General features: G+C 33.5%; 1 protein-coding gene across 2 annotated transcripts in view; it reads left to right on the top strand.

Moving 5' to 3' along the window:
* Positions 1-20,624, top strand: part of NAALADL2 (N-acetylated alpha-linked acidic dipeptidase like 2) — a 690,507-nt gene that overhangs the window by 215,169 nt on the left and 454,714 nt on the right. For both annotated transcript variants that reach the window (XM_028101069.2, XM_088019029.1), the window contains exon 4: positions 13,464-13,614. In XM_028101069.2, the coding sequence (XP_027956870.2) occupies positions 13,464-13,614 (151 nt within the window). The remainder of the gene's footprint in view (positions 1-13,463; positions 13,615-20,624) is intronic.

The following is a 20,624-nucleotide window of genomic DNA, read 5'->3' as shown; positions in this document are numbered from 1 at the left end:
GCAGAGTTCATGTAAAATGATTATTTGTGGATGTACATGAGCTTTGTGAATAATGTTAAGTTCATAAAATTCATGATTTATTTGATTCCTGTATATCTTTACAGTTTTGGCTTTAGAATTTGTCCAATTCTAAAAGAAGTATATCCCCTATATAAGTCTATTTTTAGAATTTCATCTTGCATTTTCTATATATTTTTAGTTTGCCATTATGCTGTTTAGTACACTGAGGTTTGTGGAATATCCTTTATCTATTTTGCTGATTTTATTTTTAGGTATTCCGTAGGGTATATCTTTAATCTTTATTGCTTTTAATTTCAGATATTTTATATGAATTTGCCTCTTCTAGATTTTTTTATTTGCCCAGTGCCTATTTGCTTATCATTTCCTTCAGTGTTTATTATTTTGTTTCAAAAAGCTTTCTTGTAAAAAACATATTGCTAAGGTTTTGTTCCTTTTCAGACATCTCTGATTTTAATGGGATGATTCATCTCTTTTTTTTAGCGTAAAAATTTATATGCTTTATTTATTTTTCTTTCATCGTACATAATGTTTATTATTTGTCTTTTTTCCCCTATTTTCTGATTTGATGTGTTCATCCAAATTTATTACACTCATACTTTTTTTTTATTCTCCTAAACATTTTTGAGATCTAATAAAAAGTGTACTTCAGAATTAATTATGATGATGACACTGTCTTACATATGCCTGTTTAAAAGTCTTATCATATATCACTTCATTTATCTCATCTTATTTATTTTACCTGAACAAGGCAAATACTATGAGAGAAGTAGAGTTAGATAAAACTTCTGTCTAGTGTTAGGGTGACTTCTACGAATCCCCGACAGATGGACATTTCTCCTGCGTAAATTCTATCTCCTGAAGAAGTATTCCTGCTTATTTCATTGTTTGGCTACTCTAACTGTTGCATTGTCTGTTCTTACAAAAGTCCAGAGCTGGGTAGAGATACTGTCTAGGATTTTTCTAGAATCATTGCTCCTTAATCCAACTTTATATCCAAAGAACACTCTTTCTGAAGATGAGGGAGCCATTCCATTTTCAACCTTCTGGCCTTAGTCGTGTTAGGACCATTGTGATCTCAAACTGAATCCTGATATAAAACAATTGAAAACACAAAGAGGGGGGAGCATGGGATAATTTGATCCACTCTTTGTCCAACAGTATACTCTTCATTCGTGGTTAGTTTATTTTTCCATTTTTCCTGTTATTTTAAAACCAGTGTTTCCATCTTCACTATTACAGGCTATATAACCATGGAAAAGTTACAACACCTCACTGAGGCACAGTTTTCTGAAGTTGAATAAGCAAAACCAAATACAAAAAAGAAAAATAATAAGAGTACTCTTAAAAATCTCCCAGGGTGGTGTGACAATTAAATGATTGTTAGTCAAGGATTTGGGAAAGTCTTTTTTTTTTTATTTTAATAACTAACCCAAGTAAAAAATTTACAATGAAGAATAATACTCTTTTTATATCTTTTAAAATTAAAAAAGGAAAAGTTCAAGGATGTAATTTATGGTGCAGCCCTAGTAAATGTACGTATAGAAGTTGTGAATAATAAAGATATCTGGCATATTCTTAAACCCTTAAGTGTCTTGAAACATATATATGGGATATGCAATCAACTGTGAACATTAGAAAATATAATAGAATTGCAAACGATTTGTAAGCATGTATTTCTTTAACAATGTAAGCATTTTTTTTCTTTGTCTACGAGTAATTCAATTATTTTGTTTCTGAAATAAATTAAGTAAAGCTTATTGAGTCTGATCAGCTCTTGTTTCCAGGGAATTGCAGTTCAATTTCATTTTTAATTAGAATTGAACATTTTGGATTTCTTAGCACTGGTAAGCAAGACCCAACAATATAATGTATGTACTTAATTTGTATTAAGTTTCTAAAATATAGTGTTGAGAGTGAACAATATGTCTGGTTAATATTTAAACATCTCACAATGTTCTGTTGTAGAAGTTTCCATTTATAAAAGCTGCTATTCTATAACAAATTACTTTCACTTTCAAATAAACCTATCACAACATGAGCAAAATTATTCAATTAAAAGAGAAAGCAAAGTAAAGTAATTATTTACTCCTATTTGAGGTTCACAATAGCTTTTAAACATCTAGAAATGCCTAGGAAATGTAGATATTGGGTAAAAATCATTTTCGCTTAATAGTACTGCTTTAATAAAGTATAAAGTTATATGGGATAGACATTTTTCTACAGGAAACCATTCTCTCATGGAAAAAGAGACTTACTCTGATGAACCTGCATGGAAAGAAGCCATGAACCATAAAATCAGTTATGCTAATGTTTTCTCCTTTTTCAGTTTTTCATACCTCTGTGTGTGTGTGTGTGTGTGTTTGTGTGTGTGTGTGTGTGTGTGTTGTGTATTTAGTGGTAGTCTAATGCTGCTCATCACACTGGGGCTAGTTGAGAACTATACACACAAGTTATCTTTCTCCTTCATTTCTGTGCACTCAGGCATTAAACTGGATGTGTTCTTTGCCCAGAGTTTTGTCTTAATACAGTCGTAGGGACTGGGAGAAGATTGCAGTGGATGCCTCAGTCACCTGGGACATAGTACATTGAAATAATACTTTGACCTAAACTCCTAGGCATCTGCAATGAAAAATATAGCAAGTAGACTTAACAGTGAATATAGTTTTCAAAAGATAATTCAGAGGCAGGATGGACCTTTGCTATCTTACCTACTTAAAAAAATATCTAAAATCTGAATGAAAATGTACATATAGGTAATTTTTTTCATCCAAAAGGCATAGTGATTCTCAAGAAAATCAAAAGCCTTTCTGCATCAGGAAAGTGGAAACTCTGTGACCTCTGATGTGTTTGTGTTATAAAAAGGCCTTGCCAATTTTTGCCAGACAGAATTGTAAAGACAACTCATGATCTATTAACTGCATGGACGAGAGACATACACTCTGCCTGTTGTTTGGCAACTATACATCTTTCTAATTAATGCCATTAGAAAAAATAATATGGAAATTATTTCTATTCTTATTGAATTCTCTGCAAGACCTATGCATCAGATTTGCTCTCTAGGAAAAAAAAAAAAGCTGCAAATAATCCATGTCCCTGTATATGTAATCCTTTCATGTGCCTGGGAATAAGACCATCCTTCAGCTGTTCATTTCTGGTTACTTGTCCTGTGCCTGACTGAAATCTCAGGTTTTATATAATTAAATAAATTAATTTCAGGAGGGATTGAGAAATTATGTCTCAGTGGAGTAGACTGCCTTTTTTTTTTTTAATGAGGAAAATCAATAAGAAGGTAACAAAAATAGTGTTTCCTTGATTGGTAAGGTAAATGTAATAATCATTATTATAATTTTAAAAGATATAAAATAACATTTCAAGTAATAGAATTATAAAAATTAAAAGACACTAATGAAGTTTAGGGAAAAATGTATGCCTGGAGGATCTTAGAATTTTTCTTTTCACATTTCCTCTAAGATACAACAAAAAGCAAACAGAGACTAGTAATAAGTGAAAGATAATGGAAGAGTAGATTTAAGTCATATGAATATTTACTTTTGGAAATAAACCTTATGAAATCTCATCATTTTTATGTCAAGAAACATTTTTTCAAGATAATTAGTTTGGGGAATTTTTTTCTTCCTTAAGAGTGTGCCCTATCCCAGCAAAATGCAAAGAAATTACACTCTTTCGATTATCAAACTGGTGCTCCACCTTGTCTTCTTTCTTCTTATCATCAAAACAAAACAACCTCACCCATTATAGAGCATTTCACACTTCTTAACATCTTCAGACAGACCATCTCCTTGGAATCTGCCAATCATTTTGTGTGACTGGCGGGGCAAATGTCATCTCTTTTTACGGATGAGAAAATTGAACTGTATAGCTTTTCAGTGGCAAGCCGCAGCATCCCTTGCCTAATGGCTGGTCCAGTTCAAGACTTCCTCTCATTTCATTGGTTTTTCATCTGCCATGTTGCTTGCAAGCCAAGCTACAGCAAAACAACTCCATAAATTCAGATGTATTTCTAACAACTTAGAACATTATTTGACACTTGCAGGTAGTCCAAGATTTGAAGTTTTTCTATGGTGAAATTTTAAAAGTAATTCAAAATATGCTCTTTAATATTACTCATTTAATTTTTCCTCATATATTCTCTCCATATCCACCCACCTTGGAGAAGGTACATATACCTTGTATGTCTATATTTTATCTATCTACATATATATGGTATTTTTTTTTTACCTGATACACCTGTATACATATATATGTAAAAAAAATAAAAACACTATGGAAACTTGACTCTATTTTTTTAATGTTCATATGATGACCCATAATACTAAAAATTAAGAAAACATTGAATATCAAATATATATCTAGGTTTTTTTTCTTTCTTTGTGTATAAAATTGGCAGCTCTATTTAGGATTTCTGTTAAAGAACTAATTTTGTAGGCAGTAGAAATAGAAATTTTGAATATTGATTCTTTAACACAGTGACACATTGGAAAATTATGTCAATAAACCTAAACAATAACAAATTTCTGTGATATCTTTAGAGACATATAATTCTTATTTATTATCTATGGTTTCTCCCCATAATGGCTTTAGTTCACTATGTTCTTAGTTAAGTTAGAAACATACATTAAAAATTATTATTCTTTGTTCTTTTTGAACATGATTTATTTGGTAGAGCAACAGCATGCCTACAGATGGAAAAGAAGTATATGAAGTTGGTAATATCAGCAATTTATTTACTAATAGCAACTGTATATTTTCCCTCAATATTGACTATAAGTAATATGAGTAAGATGTCAGAAAAAAATTATGTGTTATCAATTCATTAATCTCCTTGACAGAGGAAAAGACCCCAGGTCACTGTGTTTCCTATGCCAATCTCAAATCCCTCTCCCTGAAAATAAAATGATTTAGGTTAATACTTGCTCATCCACACTCTATCCTTGTATTCTCAACCTAGAACCTAGAATAATGGACCCATGTAACATAGGTGGATCCATCACTGATAGGAAAGATAGGAAATGTAGAAATAAAATACAGCATTCTCTTCAATATTTTGAAGCTACAGTTGGAAAAATGATACCATAATTTAAATTTTTTAAAGATTAAGCTTCTGCTATATAGCAAACATTATAAGGTTGTAAAATAATATGAATTTTAAAAATTGAAAGAAATTTGCAAATTTACATTTTTTTCATGATTTGTAAGTAACATAGTTTAGTGGGAAAAGCACAAGAAAATAAATTTCTCTTCTCTGAATATACTGTTAACTATATGGCATGATCTAGTCATACTTATTTCATGATTACTTCATTTGTGAAATGAGAATAATTGTGCAGGGAACAATGAGACATTAATTTAAAGTGAAATAAAAATGTTATACATGAGGATAACTTACAAAGTAGGAAATCTTCCCTCCCTCTTGCCCTTCCTTCCTTCCTGCCTTCCTGAATTGTGTGATAAAAGTTGAGGTTCTTTTTAGAACTTCAACAGCAAGCTTAAATTTTTTCATAACTTCAGGTTTTTTCTTCACAAAAGCAGAAGGTCATTGCTTCTTATTAATCTCACTAAAATTATTTAAATAACTACGGATACATTAAGTAAAGCAATTTGAAATCTAAGTAGAGGTGTTTGGTGAAATCAAAAAAGAATGCTGTGATTATGCCTTGGATATAGTCAGTCTGATTACAGTGAAACTTCCTCACCGTAATAGTCTTTTTTTTTTTCTTTAACAAAGGAAGGTGAGTTTATTTCTGAAACATAACAAAGCAAAGGGGAATCTTACAAATCTCTTTAATGGTATACTAACAATACAATACATAATTAAAGGGCAAAACAACAAAACTATTAACAAGGAAAACAATATCAAGAAAGAAGAATAACATAAAATTTAAGCCCTGAAGCCAAAATATCTGCTTAAAGAATGATCACATATTATGTGTCCAATATTTTTATTTTTCATCTATGCCAGAGCCATGTAATTTACATGAATAAGAATGTGCTCTGAAATGTTAGGTTCATGGGTTTTTTTAAGTTTATTTTTATTTTTCTGTTACTATGGCCATGAATCCTTAACACATTCTGTTATAATGCATATTAATACCCCTGACAGTACTTTGTAAAAATCCAGGTCTTTTTAGCAATCTAAATAAACAGGCATATAATTCATACAGTATTGATTCCAGTGTCCTCTTGGAAAGCAGATCACAGCAAGAGAATCTGATGTGTTTTATAAATTCATCCTTTAGCCAGTCTATTTGTTTTTGTAAAGGATGGATGTATAACTGAAAGGAAAGGTGTGCTTTAGCAGAAAGATTGCCAGACTTGAATTTGGAAAATTCTAGTTTGACCCCTGGAATTACCACTTAATAGTTCTGACTGTGGATCAGCCTTTTGCCCTTTCTGAATCACAATTTCAACAACTACATAGTGGGAATTGAAATGACATATCAGATATTCTGAATGACAAATCACTTTGGGGACAGTATCTGGCTCATAGTAGATATGTAATTAGTACTTGATGATTTGGTTTAAAAAAGACTCAGAAGACTTAGATTCTGATCACAATTATTTTCCTGAGTCTTTGGCACCTTATGTGAATGTATGAGTTTGCTAGGGCTGCCATAACAAAATACCACAGACTGGGTAGTTTCAAGAGGAATTTATTTTCTTACAGGTTTAGGGACTGAAAATTGAAGATCAAGGTGTTGACAAGTTTGGTTTATCCTAAGCCTTTCTTCTTGGTTTGCCAATCGCTTCCTTTTTTGCTGTGTCCTCATAGCCTTTTCTCTATGTACACACATTTCTGATGTCTATCTCTCTTCTTCTTAAGGACACTAGTCATACTGGATTGGAGTCCATCACTATAACCTCATTTGACCTTAATTACCTCTTTAAAGGCTCTACTTCCAAATACAGTCACATTCTGAGGTACTAAAGGTTAGGACTTAAACTTGTGAATATTAGAGGAACACAATTCAGTCCATAACAGCGGACCTTAATTTTGTTTGTAAAACTAAGGCCCTCTTTTTATATTTGCTCCTGTTTTCCACATGAAGACTCAGAAAGCTTTTCTAGCCATGGAGGCCAGAGAAATGGTTCTAGAGCTCAGCCAATGTTTTGAAGAAGCTAAATAACAGAAAATCACAAGCTTCCAACTTCGATTCTTGAAATCGGATGTAGTTGAGGGATTCCACACATTGTAACCAGTGCAAATAAAAAGAGCAAAGCTGACATTCAATGGGTTCAAAAGGATGAATTGATAACTTAGGAACATCTGTAAATGGATTAAAGTCTAGCTGTGGAATTCACAGTGAAGACACTGGAGAAGTGGATTGTCTAACTCATAACAGCATCCTCCTTTTGGAATAGAAAAAACATTTTGATTAGAATAAAAGTCAAGAAGGGAAGAAGTTAAGTGACAAGAATCAGAACAGGGTCCTTTCCCTTTCATGATTCCTGGCTTTGATCTCCTTTGAATGATTTTTTCCCTGAATGTATGAATACCATGCAGCCACCCACATGCTGCCAGTCTTAAGGCAATGAGAATATAAACCTCTGTTGGACCATTTTTAGGTACCAGACTACTTACTCCCTGCATGAGTAGTTTTCAGGGAGCTTTGAGTTTTGTAAGATCTGCTCAGTAAGATTGCTGTATCCTGCCCATGGATTTGTAGTACCGTTTATTTCAGAGGCAATTATTTGGCAACTGTTAGGACCTAGCTTTATACACTACACACAAGGAGAAATGTATTAATATGGTTCACAACAAGAAATATGGGATCAGTCACCTTGCAGTTAGCCAAAGACATTTTATCTGCAAGACCCTGTCAACAAGACAAACTCACATGTTCAAGTCCCAGTGCATTAGTCTCCACTACTCCTTATCTCTCTTAGATAACAAAACATAAAATGAAATAAAACAAAAATCAAAACAAATTCTATTTTAATTATACATTTTTATAGAAGTTTAAGGGGAAAACAACACATTTAATTGAGTATGTGTGTGTGTTTTAATTTCAGAAACAAGATGGATTAATACATTCATATTCCAGCAGACATGTATACAAAATGCTGCAAACAAAATGTATTGCATGTTTTCCAGCCAGTGAGTGTGAAATATGGAATAAAATAACATTCATGCAATACATTTGTCCCATATGCATTATGTATTCATTCACTCATTGATACATACACTAACTTATTCATTAACTCAACAATAGAGAAATCATTTGGTGCCAGGTACTATACTAGGCACTGGGGATATAAAATAAACCTATAGCATTCCTGTCTTCAAGTAGATCACAGTCTAGTGCTACTAAAAGTACCCTTCAAATCCTTATGAATTCCTGGAGATAAAAAAGACAATAAAATTTTACTTTGAGGACTATAATTGTTTCAAATGATGTCTCTTTTGTTGGTGGAGCCATGACCTAGCTTGAAGGGAATTGAGTGACTCTGTGTAAGGAAATGGAAAATTGTCCCAGGATGACTATTGACCATTTCTGTTTCTAGCCCAGCACCTATCTCAGGCATCTCAGGTGTCTTGAGATCTTAGTACCCATGAATACTGAAGCAAGGTTCATGTTGGCTCAGCACTTAGTAATCTTTGAGCGAAATAAAAGGGTGGAAGCTGTGTGAGTAGGACCCTGCTGTTTAACGATTTCTATTTTCATAGAAACATACCCCTATGGCACTTGGTGTAAATCAGGAAATGGTGCCCTTGCGGGATGATACAGCCTAACGCGTCATACAGTATACTGGCCCGTGGCTGTGGCTTGCTGTACATGACCTTATAACAGTTGAGCTCAATACCGTTTGCTTGACTCCTTTTTTTATGTCTCCATTCCAATTTCTAACTGGCTCTATTATGTGTCTTAGTTTACACTGTCTTAGTTTACGAAGTGGAAAGCATGACAAAGAATCCCAAACTTATCACATATATACTTGAGAGAGAGAGAAGCAAAGGATAATCAAAGTTCAGTATTAGGAAATCTGAGCCTGACGTTTGCCCTCTCTTTTCATGAATTAGACCCCTAGTATAATCATCACCCTAGGCCCAAGTGATCTGAAGGTATGAAAGGTGCTGGGCGGGGCTGACAACTTTTACCTGTGCTTCCAGGGACAGTCAAAAGCAGACAGCCCAATGACAGCTGGCTTCATCCTTCTTATATTGACTTGCCTTTGAATGCATTTTTAAAGAATATGATCTCACCAGAATAGTACATCCTTTGGAAATTTTACACAACCACTACCTCACCATCTTCAAAATGCAATGCTAACAACGCAGAGGAACATTTTTTTTTTTTAAATTTGATTTAATATAGGCAGTTTCCTCAATTGCCAAATTCAGGGGAAATCCAACAATAGATAATTTCTAAAATTGGGTCACCAAATTAAGCTACTTATTTAAGAGCTCTAGGGCAGCCAACAAGGGATAGCATCGTGAACCAGATTTGACAACACTGGAGAGGTGTAAACCTCGGTCCAACCATTGCAGGCAGAGGATGAGAAGAGGGGAATAAAATCACATAGAGGGTTATCTCTTCATGGTTGTAGGGAATTAACTCTGGCAAAAGACACCATACTATTAAACTGCATTGCCTCATTGTAAGCTGTCATGTATAGAAAAATATGTTATAAATTGATTATAAAAGGATTCACAGTGTATTTCCAAACATAATCAGAAGAAACAAAATATGCAATTGTAGCATTTTATTTTTGATGATGATAAATTCTAAGTGACTTGGCATCGTAAACTTTCAATAGTCAAATAGTTAATGTACTGGCTTTTTAAAAGAGATTTTTAAAGATAATGTGACTATCCTACTAACACAGGGTCAACAACAACAAAAAATGAATCACCACTTTCCTTTCATGTGTCCATGGCTGACATCTCTCATAGAGCCATTGTCCTCTTTTCACTGACCCTGAACTTGGCCTCAAAATGCTTCCCCCAGGCAGCCACTCATTGCCAGTTAATTGGGGTTAACACTTGAGATGAAAACTATTCATCATTCCACTGGTTAACTGAACTTCCTGAGAGCAGAGCAGGGACTTTGCCCTACTTATCTCCATATGCCAATGCCAGCATATTACCTGCACAAAAGTGACAATATATAGTTGTGAATGATTAAGTACCCCAGGAATCATAAAAATTTTCACTAGCAGGTAATTCTCAAAAAAAGTATGCAAGTGGCCAAAGTTACAAACAAAAATAAATTTAACTTCACTTGTAAATTTAAAAATTGGACAAGTAATTTTTGGCTAGATTGGCAACTATTTCTTAAAAAGTAATATTCAATGCTGGTGATAGAGGAAACAAGTACTCAGATATATGACTGGTAGAAATGTAACTTGGTATAGCTTTTCTGGAGGGAAAATAGTTTATCAAAAATCATAAAAATAACAATACTTTCACCTAGAAATTTTACCTGTGGAAATGATAGTTCATGAAGAAATATATTTGTGCAATGGTTTAGCTATAAGGAAGTTTGTTGAAGTATGATATAAAAAATTCAAAATTTGGAAAACCAACAGTCAAGGACTGGTCAGATAATATTTGATAGCCTTTCTATATATTTTTTTGTTTCAACTTTTTATTTAAATTCTAGTTAACATGTAGTGTAATGTTGGTTTCAGGAGTAGAATTTTGTGATTCATCACTTACATACAACACCCAGTGCTCATCACAGTAAGTGCCCTCCTTAATCTCCATCACCCATCTAGCCCATCGCCCAACCCCCGACCCTCAGTTTGTTCTCTATAGTTGAGTCTCTCATGGTTTGCTTCCTCTTTCTCTGCTTTTTTCTTCCTCATATGTCCATCTGTTTTGTTTCTAAATCTGCATATGAGTGAAATCGTATGGTATTTGTCTTTCTCTAATTATTTCGCATAATACACTCTAGCTCCATCCACATCGTTGCAAATGGCATGATTTCAGCCTTTCTATATTTTATTATTTATAGCATTCACATATCTAGAGTATACAGCTATTAATATTGTATAAAAGTGTACTTATCAGCATGGACAAATATTTAGTATGTGCTTCTAAGTGAAAAAAATAGATTGCAAAATTTATGGTGTGTGGTCTTATCTTGTTAGTATATGTGTATATGTATCTAAGCTCTAATAGAAAGGTTTAGAAACTCCAACATATTAACATCTGCTATTTCTTGATAGAATAATAAGATAGGATAATAAGAGATAGAATATTTCTTGATAGAATAACAGGATAATAGGACTGTTGTTATCATTAATTATCATTATTATTTTGTCTGTATCTTTTTTTCTCTATTGATCACAAGTCACTTTAATAAATTTTTAAAAAGCAATTTTTTATATTTAAAAGTTGCTTTCTGGAATTGTTCATATTTTTCTTGATTTATTCTTCTATAGTAAGCAGAACATTCAAAATCATTCCATTGATCATTCTCTTTAAAAGTAGAAATTTCAGCATCTAAATATTAGAAGCCCTCCCTAGGGACTTCAGTGTGAACTTTTGGAAGGTCAGTCTTAAATCTGGCCCTTTTATTAACATATTCTTTGCTCTTTTTTCCTTTTCTCATTTTTCCCCTCTCCCTAAATTCTTCTCCCTCGGATGAGAAAATCATAACTCAACATATGAGTCAATTGTTCTTTGCTTAGGTTCTAAGGGTTATTTTTTCTGATTAATAATTAAATAGATCTTATTTCATATATTAATTAAATAATACCTACTTGTTCATTACTCAAAAATTGGAAAACACAGAATATTTTTATTTTTTTTACACAGAATATTTTTAAAGGAGTTGAAAAAATGCCATTAATGTAATGTACTTAAATCAATTATTTTTTTATTTTTCTGCATATAACTTCTTTTATGTAAAAACCGTATTATATATCCAATCATATGTTTTATTTTTCCAATAGAAGTGCATTCTAGGGCACCTGGGTGGCTCAGTGGGTTGAGCATCTGGCTGTTGATTTCAGCTCAGGTCATGATCTCAGGGTCTTGGGATCGAGCCTGGATCCAGCTTTGTGCTCAGTGGGGAGTCTGCTGGAGATGCTCTCCTTCTCCCTCTGCTCCTCCCCACCACATGCACTCTAAAATAAATTAAATAAATAAATAAATAAATCTTTAAAACAACGAAAAAAGAAGTGCATCCTAAGTATTTCCTCAGAAGTCTCTCTTTTTTTTTAGAGTCGTTGCTGTGGCAAGCCAGCATCTTTCTCGTTTGTCCCTTCATTTAGCAATACTGGTGAATGACTACTCTGGCCTGCTAAGTGCATATGTACATTGGTACAGAAGATAAGCATGATGCTGTCCTCATGGAGGGGCCCAGTTAGGCCCACAACTGCCACCTTGCTTAGTCCACTGTAAAACTTAATAAATAAGATAAGCAGTTCCTGGGAAGTGAAGTATAGGTGTTAATTAGAGTCACACAATGAACAGCAACTGCCTACATTTCATATGATTCCTAGTCTTAGTCTCCATTATTTCCCTCCCCAGTGTCCCCCTACATGCTTTTCCTCTCTCATGGGAAACACATGGATTACCAAATTATAATTATTGTTTCTCACATTAGGTAAGTCACACTAAGCTCTTTACCCAAAAAAATTAACTTACCAAACTCAAACAGAAACAAAATGAAATGTCAAGTTCATCTGCCCCATCATACTTATATAGTTTGTACATCCTGAAGAACAAAGAGGAATCTGCATTAGATACGTCTCAAATGAAGTAATCAGGAACTATTTTCAAAATCTTTAATGACAAAGAGCAGGAACTGACCATTCAGAAGGAGGCCCCTTTGTTCTTCCCATCCCTCAGCTGCTGTATCTGCACGGTATGACTGGAATATCCAGGGCATAGCTCAGTGACTACGGAGGCCCTCAACAGGGTTCAGGACAGTGGCTATTTGCCAAACGGTGTAAAAGTATTTCAACATATTAGCAACTAGTATGACAGGCTTAGCCCTCTAGGAAATAATCTCAAAGTGCTGCAGGTGACTTCTGCTTTAAGGGAAGGACATGATAGTGGCCAGAAAAATTCTTCTACAGCAGAATTTTGTCTTCAGTAGATCCTTTGTTAATCTCATGAAAGTGAGACTCCGGATCTACTTAGATAATTAAGAGTGAGAGAGGGAGAAATTCCATGTGCAGACAACTGAAATCAAATAGACATTATAGGAATGCTGCTACAATAATGTTGAGACAGAGGAAAAAAGGAAGAAGCCAGTGGATTAACTGACTAGGCTTGATAATTGGGAAATCTGAAGTGCCTGCTCATTTTAAAAGAAAAAACCCAGAAAAGAGAGTCATCTTATTTTATTTTATTTATTTATTTTTTGGGGTGGGGGGGAGTCATCTTATTTTGCTGACAGTTATAAAATGGCAGTACTTTCCAATGCATATGATCATATTTTTAATAGTTTTCTCTTTTCCTCTTTTAGCTTTCCTTATTGGAAAAGGCTGGATTTGGTGGTGTTCTTCTATATATTGATCCTTGTGATTTACCAAAGACTGCAAATCTTAGCCATGATACCTTCATGGTGTCACTGAACCCAGGAGGAGACCCTTCAACGCCTGGTTATCCAAGTGTGGGTAAGTGTGCTGTTAATCTTTATTATTCTTTTAAGCATTACAGGTTGTAATTTATAAGTACATGCTAAATTAATCAAGGGATAAAGTTGAAGAATTCTTACCACCCCATATTCAAAAAATGATTTTCATCTGCTCAAGTTATAGACTATCCCTTTGTTGGAATAAAACTTTTTAAAAGTCTGTAATAGATTTTTGTCTGGATACATTGCAGTATTGTTAGCAAAGAAAAACATATTTTATATGTTATTATTGATTGACTGAAAGATAAATTAATACCAGGTGGAACAAGCACTTCATATAGGTGGAAAACATATACAAATACCTAGAAAGATGAAATACCTGCTGCTTTAGAGTGTCTGTAATTACTTTAAGTACAGAGTCTAAGGGTACACATGGTCTGGTTAGGTGACTTAAGTAGTGGGAAATGATGCTGGAGAAGAATGGCATTAATAGGATCAACTTGTCTGACTCCCTACGGGAAGGGATCTTACTCACTGGCAGCATAGAAAATGGCCATCTTTGCATCAAACATCCTTCTCTTTCTCAGTAAGTTGTTCATGTTATTGGAGGGTCATGTGGCAGAGAGAAGACAACTGAATTTGGCGGGTGCTCCCTGCATCATTGAATTTCTGTCCAACGTATCATTGACAAGTAGTCCATTAATATAGTCTTGGCTGGGGAAGAAGCTCTGTGAACCTTCTTCCAGGGTGACAGTAACCCATTGACCATGTCAATAATTAAACTAACAACAAAAAAAAAATCACTTAATTATTCGTGTGTTCTGCCAAAATTTTTCCGTTTTCTACAAAATGTCACAAAAGACTTTCTAATTATTTTGTTCAAGTCCACTTGTCCTCTCTCTATGTATATTAACTTTACTGATTAATCAATAACTCTCCAACAAAAAAGTAAATTCAATCAAATATGCGTTATAATTTATAAATTTTGTTAGGTCTACTGATTACTGCTTTGTCCTCTAAAGTACACTTTTAACAATCCATTTAAGAATTTTCCTTGAGACCTTATTGGTATGTATTTCTACAGTCTATTGTCTCATTATTAGAATTTTGAAATTAAAATTAGGAAGTGTCCATCTACATCACCAAAAATGTCAGTCCGCCTCTCTCATTTGCAAATGCTCTAACTTCCCTGGGTTATAACACCTCTGCTTTCAAGAGTCCGCATCTGACAGCTAACTTTTTTTGTGACAAATCAATGGGCTACAACACTATCAAAAAGCTACTTTATGAATACTCTAAGTTGGTAAATTGACCAGTTGGCAAAATTTGCTCTTAACATTTTTTTTTGGCTCAGATCATTTCATAATTGTAGAATTCCATAATATCTAATCCTCTCCAATCTGAAACAGTCCTTCAGTTTCTCTTTTATTACCTTGACCCTTTGAAAAATACTCGAAGTCTATTTTGTAGAATATCTCAATCGAGCTTATCCAATATTTTCTAATGATTAGGTTGTGGTTATAAATTTTTGGCAGAAATACTGCAGAAGAGATGGTATGCTCTTCTCAATGCATTATATGAAGAGGTACATGTTGCACGTACGGGTGTAAGTTGTATCTCATGAGGCTAAGTTTTATCTCTTGGTTATGGTGGTGGCTGCCAATTTTCTCTACCGGATAAGTACTCTTTTTTCCCATATGTAATTAATGGATATCTTATGGGAAGATACAAGATATAATAATGAGGCTACCTAAATATCCTTTTTTATTTTACTTTTCCTCATAAATAAGAGCATTCATCAATGATTCTTTTTTGTTACAATTATTTCTATGGTTATTTGCCAAATCATGATTTTCTATTTCTATCATCCCTTTGTAATCCTGCTTAAAAAAACACTTTTATAATATGAGTAGTCATCCGTGCTGCCTACATTCCTTAACAACCGTGAAATGACTAACCATTTTGAGCAAAATTATAAGTCAAAATTCTTAGACTCAATTACAAAAATATCAGTGTAATAAATAACATTATTTACTATATTACTAAAGTACTTACAGAGGAGTCACATGAAAATTTCCTTTACAAATATCATGCCAGTGTATTTGTATCATGCCAGTGGCGTGTGCACGCGCGTGTGTGTGTGTAGTGTGGTGTGGTGAGAGGATCTCTTTTTCACATATTAATCTCTATAAAATACACAGAAAAGGAAAAGATTGAATACATTGTATTTCTCTTTTTGCCCTATTTGCTAAGAAGCTCTGATTAACTGTAGTGACTTATACCACTGGCTTCTGATTCATTTATCCCTTTCTCTTGCAATTATCTTAAGATATCTGTGTCTTATAGTTTTATTCACATTTAAAAACAAATAACACAACCCTCCTCAATTTTGTGGGTAGGGAAGGAGGAGGAGAAGGCAGTTTGTGAATTGTAAATAAAAACTACAAATAATAATTTATTCAAAGTGAATAACAGCATCTGACTTAATGTTCTACAATATTGTCAGGTAAATGATTATTAGAGGAATTAATATAAAACTACCTCTTTTTCCAATTTTAGGAACTCTGTCCTATTAATTAATCTAAGAATAATGAAGTCCTAAAGAAGGGTATAGAATAATACAAATCCAAGTAGGTGGTTTTATTTGTTTGTTTTTAATATATACATCATAAACAGAATAGCATTATGAACTTTCCATATGCCTCACCTTGCTTCGTCAACATCTACATTCTACTATTTTTATGTGGTCTGTATATCTCCTCACACCGCATAGCACCACTTCTTATTTTTACAGAAAAAAATCACATAAATTGAAATATACACAACTTAACTGGCAAAAGGATTTACCCATGTAACTTCCATGCCTATTTAGCTATAGTACGTTTTTATCACCTCAGAAAGTTCAGAGTCATTCCCCATCACCAGCCCTTGCTAAGTACCAGTGTCACTTTTATCATGGAGTATATATTATGTTATGTGCAGGTGCTTTTGCTTAGATGTCTTTGATATTTATTTGTGGTTCCATGTAACAGTTTATTGTTGGGAAGCCTACCACAGTTTTTGTATTGACTCAAGTAGGTGTTTTTTTAATAAGAATGCCAAGGCACTGTTCCACAACATATGATCCAAATGGGTTATTCAAATAAGACACAGGAACTTCCTATAAGATAGTTCTGCTCTATGGACTCCGAGAAACAAACTGAGGGTTTTAGAGGGGGTGGGGGGGGATGGATTAGCCCAGTGATGGGTATTAAGGATGGAGCACTGGGTGTTATACAAAAACAATGAATCGTGGATCACTACATCAAAAACTAACGATGTATTGTATGGTGACTAACAAAACATAATAAAATTAAATTAAAAAAAACTTGCAGAACTATACACTAAAAAAAAAAAAAAGATAGTTCTGTTCAGTAAGTCTCATTGCATATCCAAAAAGTTCTTAATTATTGTACAATCACAGCAAAGAATAAAAAAAAGGTTTTAAAAAACCTTTTCTCCTATATCACAGAAAATAATGTCTTCTCATTCTTTTAATAAAAACAAGCCTTTAGGTTCGCTTGGCATATTAATCACTCTGAGCCTTATTTTATTTACCTTAAAAAGAATTATACTAATGTAATATATATGTTGATATATAGACGATATAGATGTAGATACAGATCTTACAAGATTGTTCGTTAGGAAATACATTATCTCAAACTTTGCCCCAAACTTAAACAGGAATTCTGAGGGAGGGGCCCAACCATCTGTATTCTAACAAACTCTCTAGGTGATTCTGATGCAAATGAATTTTGAGACCTACTGAGCTAGAGAACTTTATGCTTCATTTCCAAATCATAGTTGGGCCACTAGGACTACTGACCTAAACTTTGTGACCTCATGTTACCCTTCTTTCAACATCTTATATTGCTGCCTTTTATTTTCCCTGCCTCCATGTCAGTCAGGACTGAGGAATATTTGTGTTCTGGATCCTGGACCCAATTTTTGTACTCCATTAGCTCTCAGTAGATACTGATGGAGTGAATAACTAGTTCCTTTAATATGACTACTTGTCTGTGATGATTCTGACTCTGGGCTATACCCTGACTTTAATTAACCTAATTAAAACTAAAAAAAAAAAAAAAAGTGTGTATAAGCATGTACCTCTGATGGGTCTGTTTACAAAATACATGGTTTTTCTCCGTAAATGCTTCTGTCAATTCTTTCATACCTATTCTACCACTCAGAACAGCAGAAAATCTGCTTAAGATATTAGGATATTAAAAGTCTAATCTATTCTCTTAATTCCTTTGATAATTTATCAAATATGTCAAAGATTAAGTGTCCAAAATATCAGATTCATCATAACTACTTCCACCAACTTGCTACAAGTATTTCAAACATTAAACTATGATCTAAGCAAACTTCATTCACTAGAACCATCTAATTTTAGAATTCTAAGAGAGACTTTATGGTTCATATAAGGTTCATATAGTTTTGAGGCACAAACACTTGATCATGTTAGCTAGGGGCTCATATAACTGCGGCATATGAGCTGACATTTACAGTAACTGGTCATAATTATAACACCAGTGATCAGTTATAATCAAATATATGCTTAGCTTAAAAGAATTAATTGGGAGGCCCCTGGGTGGCTCAGTCGTTAAGCATCTGCCTTCGGCTCAGGTCATGATCCCAGGGTCCTGGGATCAAGCCCCACACTGGGCTCCCTGCTCAGTGGGGAGCCTGCTTCTCCCTCTCCCTCTGCCTGCTCCTCTGCCTACTTGTGCTCTCTCTCTATCTCTCTGTCAAATAAATAAATAAAATCTTAAAAATAAATAAATAAATAAAATAATTAATTGATTTTGTTCAAAACAAAGAGGGAATCAGAAAGCTATGGATGAGAATAAAAATAGGGAGGTAAGAAATGGACACCTTTAAGGAGTATGTGATTTAGTCTATGTTGAAACATGGAAAAGAAAATCCTTCCCCAATTTGTAAGCTTCTGATTGTCCGACAACCAGACTAGAAATAGTATTAGTGGTTAGAAATCCTTTTCTTTCCATATTTTTTTAATAATTTATCTTCTGAAACCTCTGCTGGCTCTAGAGTTTATTTTAATTTTAGTACCATCTCCAGATGACTGTCTGTCTAATCTATGGACAACTAGTTAATTGAAATCCAAATTTTCTTTTATCTTGCCTTAGGCTTAATTCTCCTTATACCCCATTTACTGAAATCCATCCTGATTTAAAGTTTTGTTTGTATGTCCCCCTCTCTATTTGTTACAATCATGTTTTCTCCCCCATTTTTTCTTTGTTTTAAATTCTGGAGAAGAAAGTTGTTTCAGTGGTTTTACTCTAGTGAAGTGTATCAAACGACACAATTTATTTTAATATTCCCAGTGTTACAATTCAGTGGATCTGTGTGCTGTTTACCCACTGTCTGTTCAACATCACCTCTGCCAACTCAAACCACTCAAAGAATAAAGAATATCACTGTAATTTGTGACAAGTCTTCTCCAGGTGTTCTTGGTCCAGTTACCTGGACAAATGTCTAAAGACTGACTTGAGTTGGCACTAAATCAACTGAGACAGTGTTGAACTATTCCCCCTGACTAGAATAGCAGGAAATATAAATACGTGCCTAGTTGTCAAAGTGTTAGAGATTCACAGCATGAAATGCCTTGTCACTTTGTTGGGAAAAAATAAAGTGTCTGTATTTTTATTATTTTACTCTAACTGGTGGTTCTTGTATGTGTCCTGAAGGCTTCAGATTTACATTAAATATTGTCCAAATTGGTCCTAAGAACCATTTAAAGAGTGGCTCCCTGTTAAGCTGATTTTTTTTTCTGTAAGTTTAATTTGCAACATCTTGAAAAGATAGATTGTTTAAATTCAAACTGTTCCTTTCAAAAATCTAAATTTTGTTTTGAAAAATAATTTTAGTTACATTAAGTTTTTTGGGTCCAAAACAGGGAAATTTATAATTGATTGCTGAAATGTCTAAGATTACAGCCCTTTAGAGAATATTTTTGAATGATTATTGTTCATAGACAATATGTATTCCACATGGTTTATTAGTCCGTCAGAATGTTCTTATTATTGTACTCAGAACTCTATTTTAAACGAAACACATACTCTATCAGTGGAGACAAGCAGTTTGTTTCAGAATCGAAGTTTCCACAAAAATCTATGGAGATTCTAAGAAGATGATAAAATCTACTGCTTGAAAAAATGATTTATCAGTAAATTTCCATCACAATGAAGATAACAACGTAGTTGAAACAACAGAAAAATTAGTTTTACAATTTTATAGTACTTTGTGGGATTTATCTTATTAGATCTTTCAACAGGACAGCTTTTACTGTCCCTACTGTCTAGATGAGTAAACTGATCCTTAAAGAAACTGAGCTTTAATCAAAGTACTTAAATCCCAAGTTGCCAACTTCTAACCTAACGGGGGTTCCACTAATATTATCTTGCATCAACCATAAAGTTTAGGTAAATTAGATTTATGAAAATAAGAATTGCATTTGGTGTGACATCAAATGATTAAGTTTAATGCTAAAGAACACTTGGCTTTAATTGTTTGTTTTCTCCCTACTTTTAACACATGCTTAAGTGTAATGTTAAAAATGAAATATAAAATATAATGGTAAAATTATAAAGCTTGCCTGCAGGTTTAGACTGTATCAATATGACATCAGAACAAATTTGGATTGAATCATATGCAATTGCCAATATTCTTCCAGAGTATTTTGTTCTACTCTTATCTACAAAAATACAAGAATTATAAAAGAAATTATTTTAAAAGAAATAAATTGAACAACTAACTAAAGTATATGAGATAAAACAGTAATGACAATGGACCTTGTTTTATTTTTCAACCACAAAATTATATAGATTATTTTAGTGGAATATATTCAAAACCTGTTATTTCCCCAACTTTATTAACCTTTTTACTTAATAGCTTTAAACCATGTAAAATACAGTCATCTGATTATCTTTCTCAAAGATACAAATTGTTGTTCTAATCATGGGTACAACTTACTTTTTCAAGGTACTA

The sequence above is a fragment of the Eumetopias jubatus genome, unplaced genomic scaffold, assembly GCF_037043125.1.
Source record: "Eumetopias jubatus isolate StellerSeaLion01/CBP00866 unplaced genomic scaffold, mEumJub1_p1.0 scaffold_1, whole genome shotgun sequence".
Taxonomy (NCBI): domain Eukaryota; kingdom Metazoa; phylum Chordata; class Mammalia; order Carnivora; family Otariidae; genus Eumetopias; species Eumetopias jubatus.
Note: the sequence above shows the minus strand (reverse complement) of the source record. Positions and strands in the feature narration are given on the sequence as shown.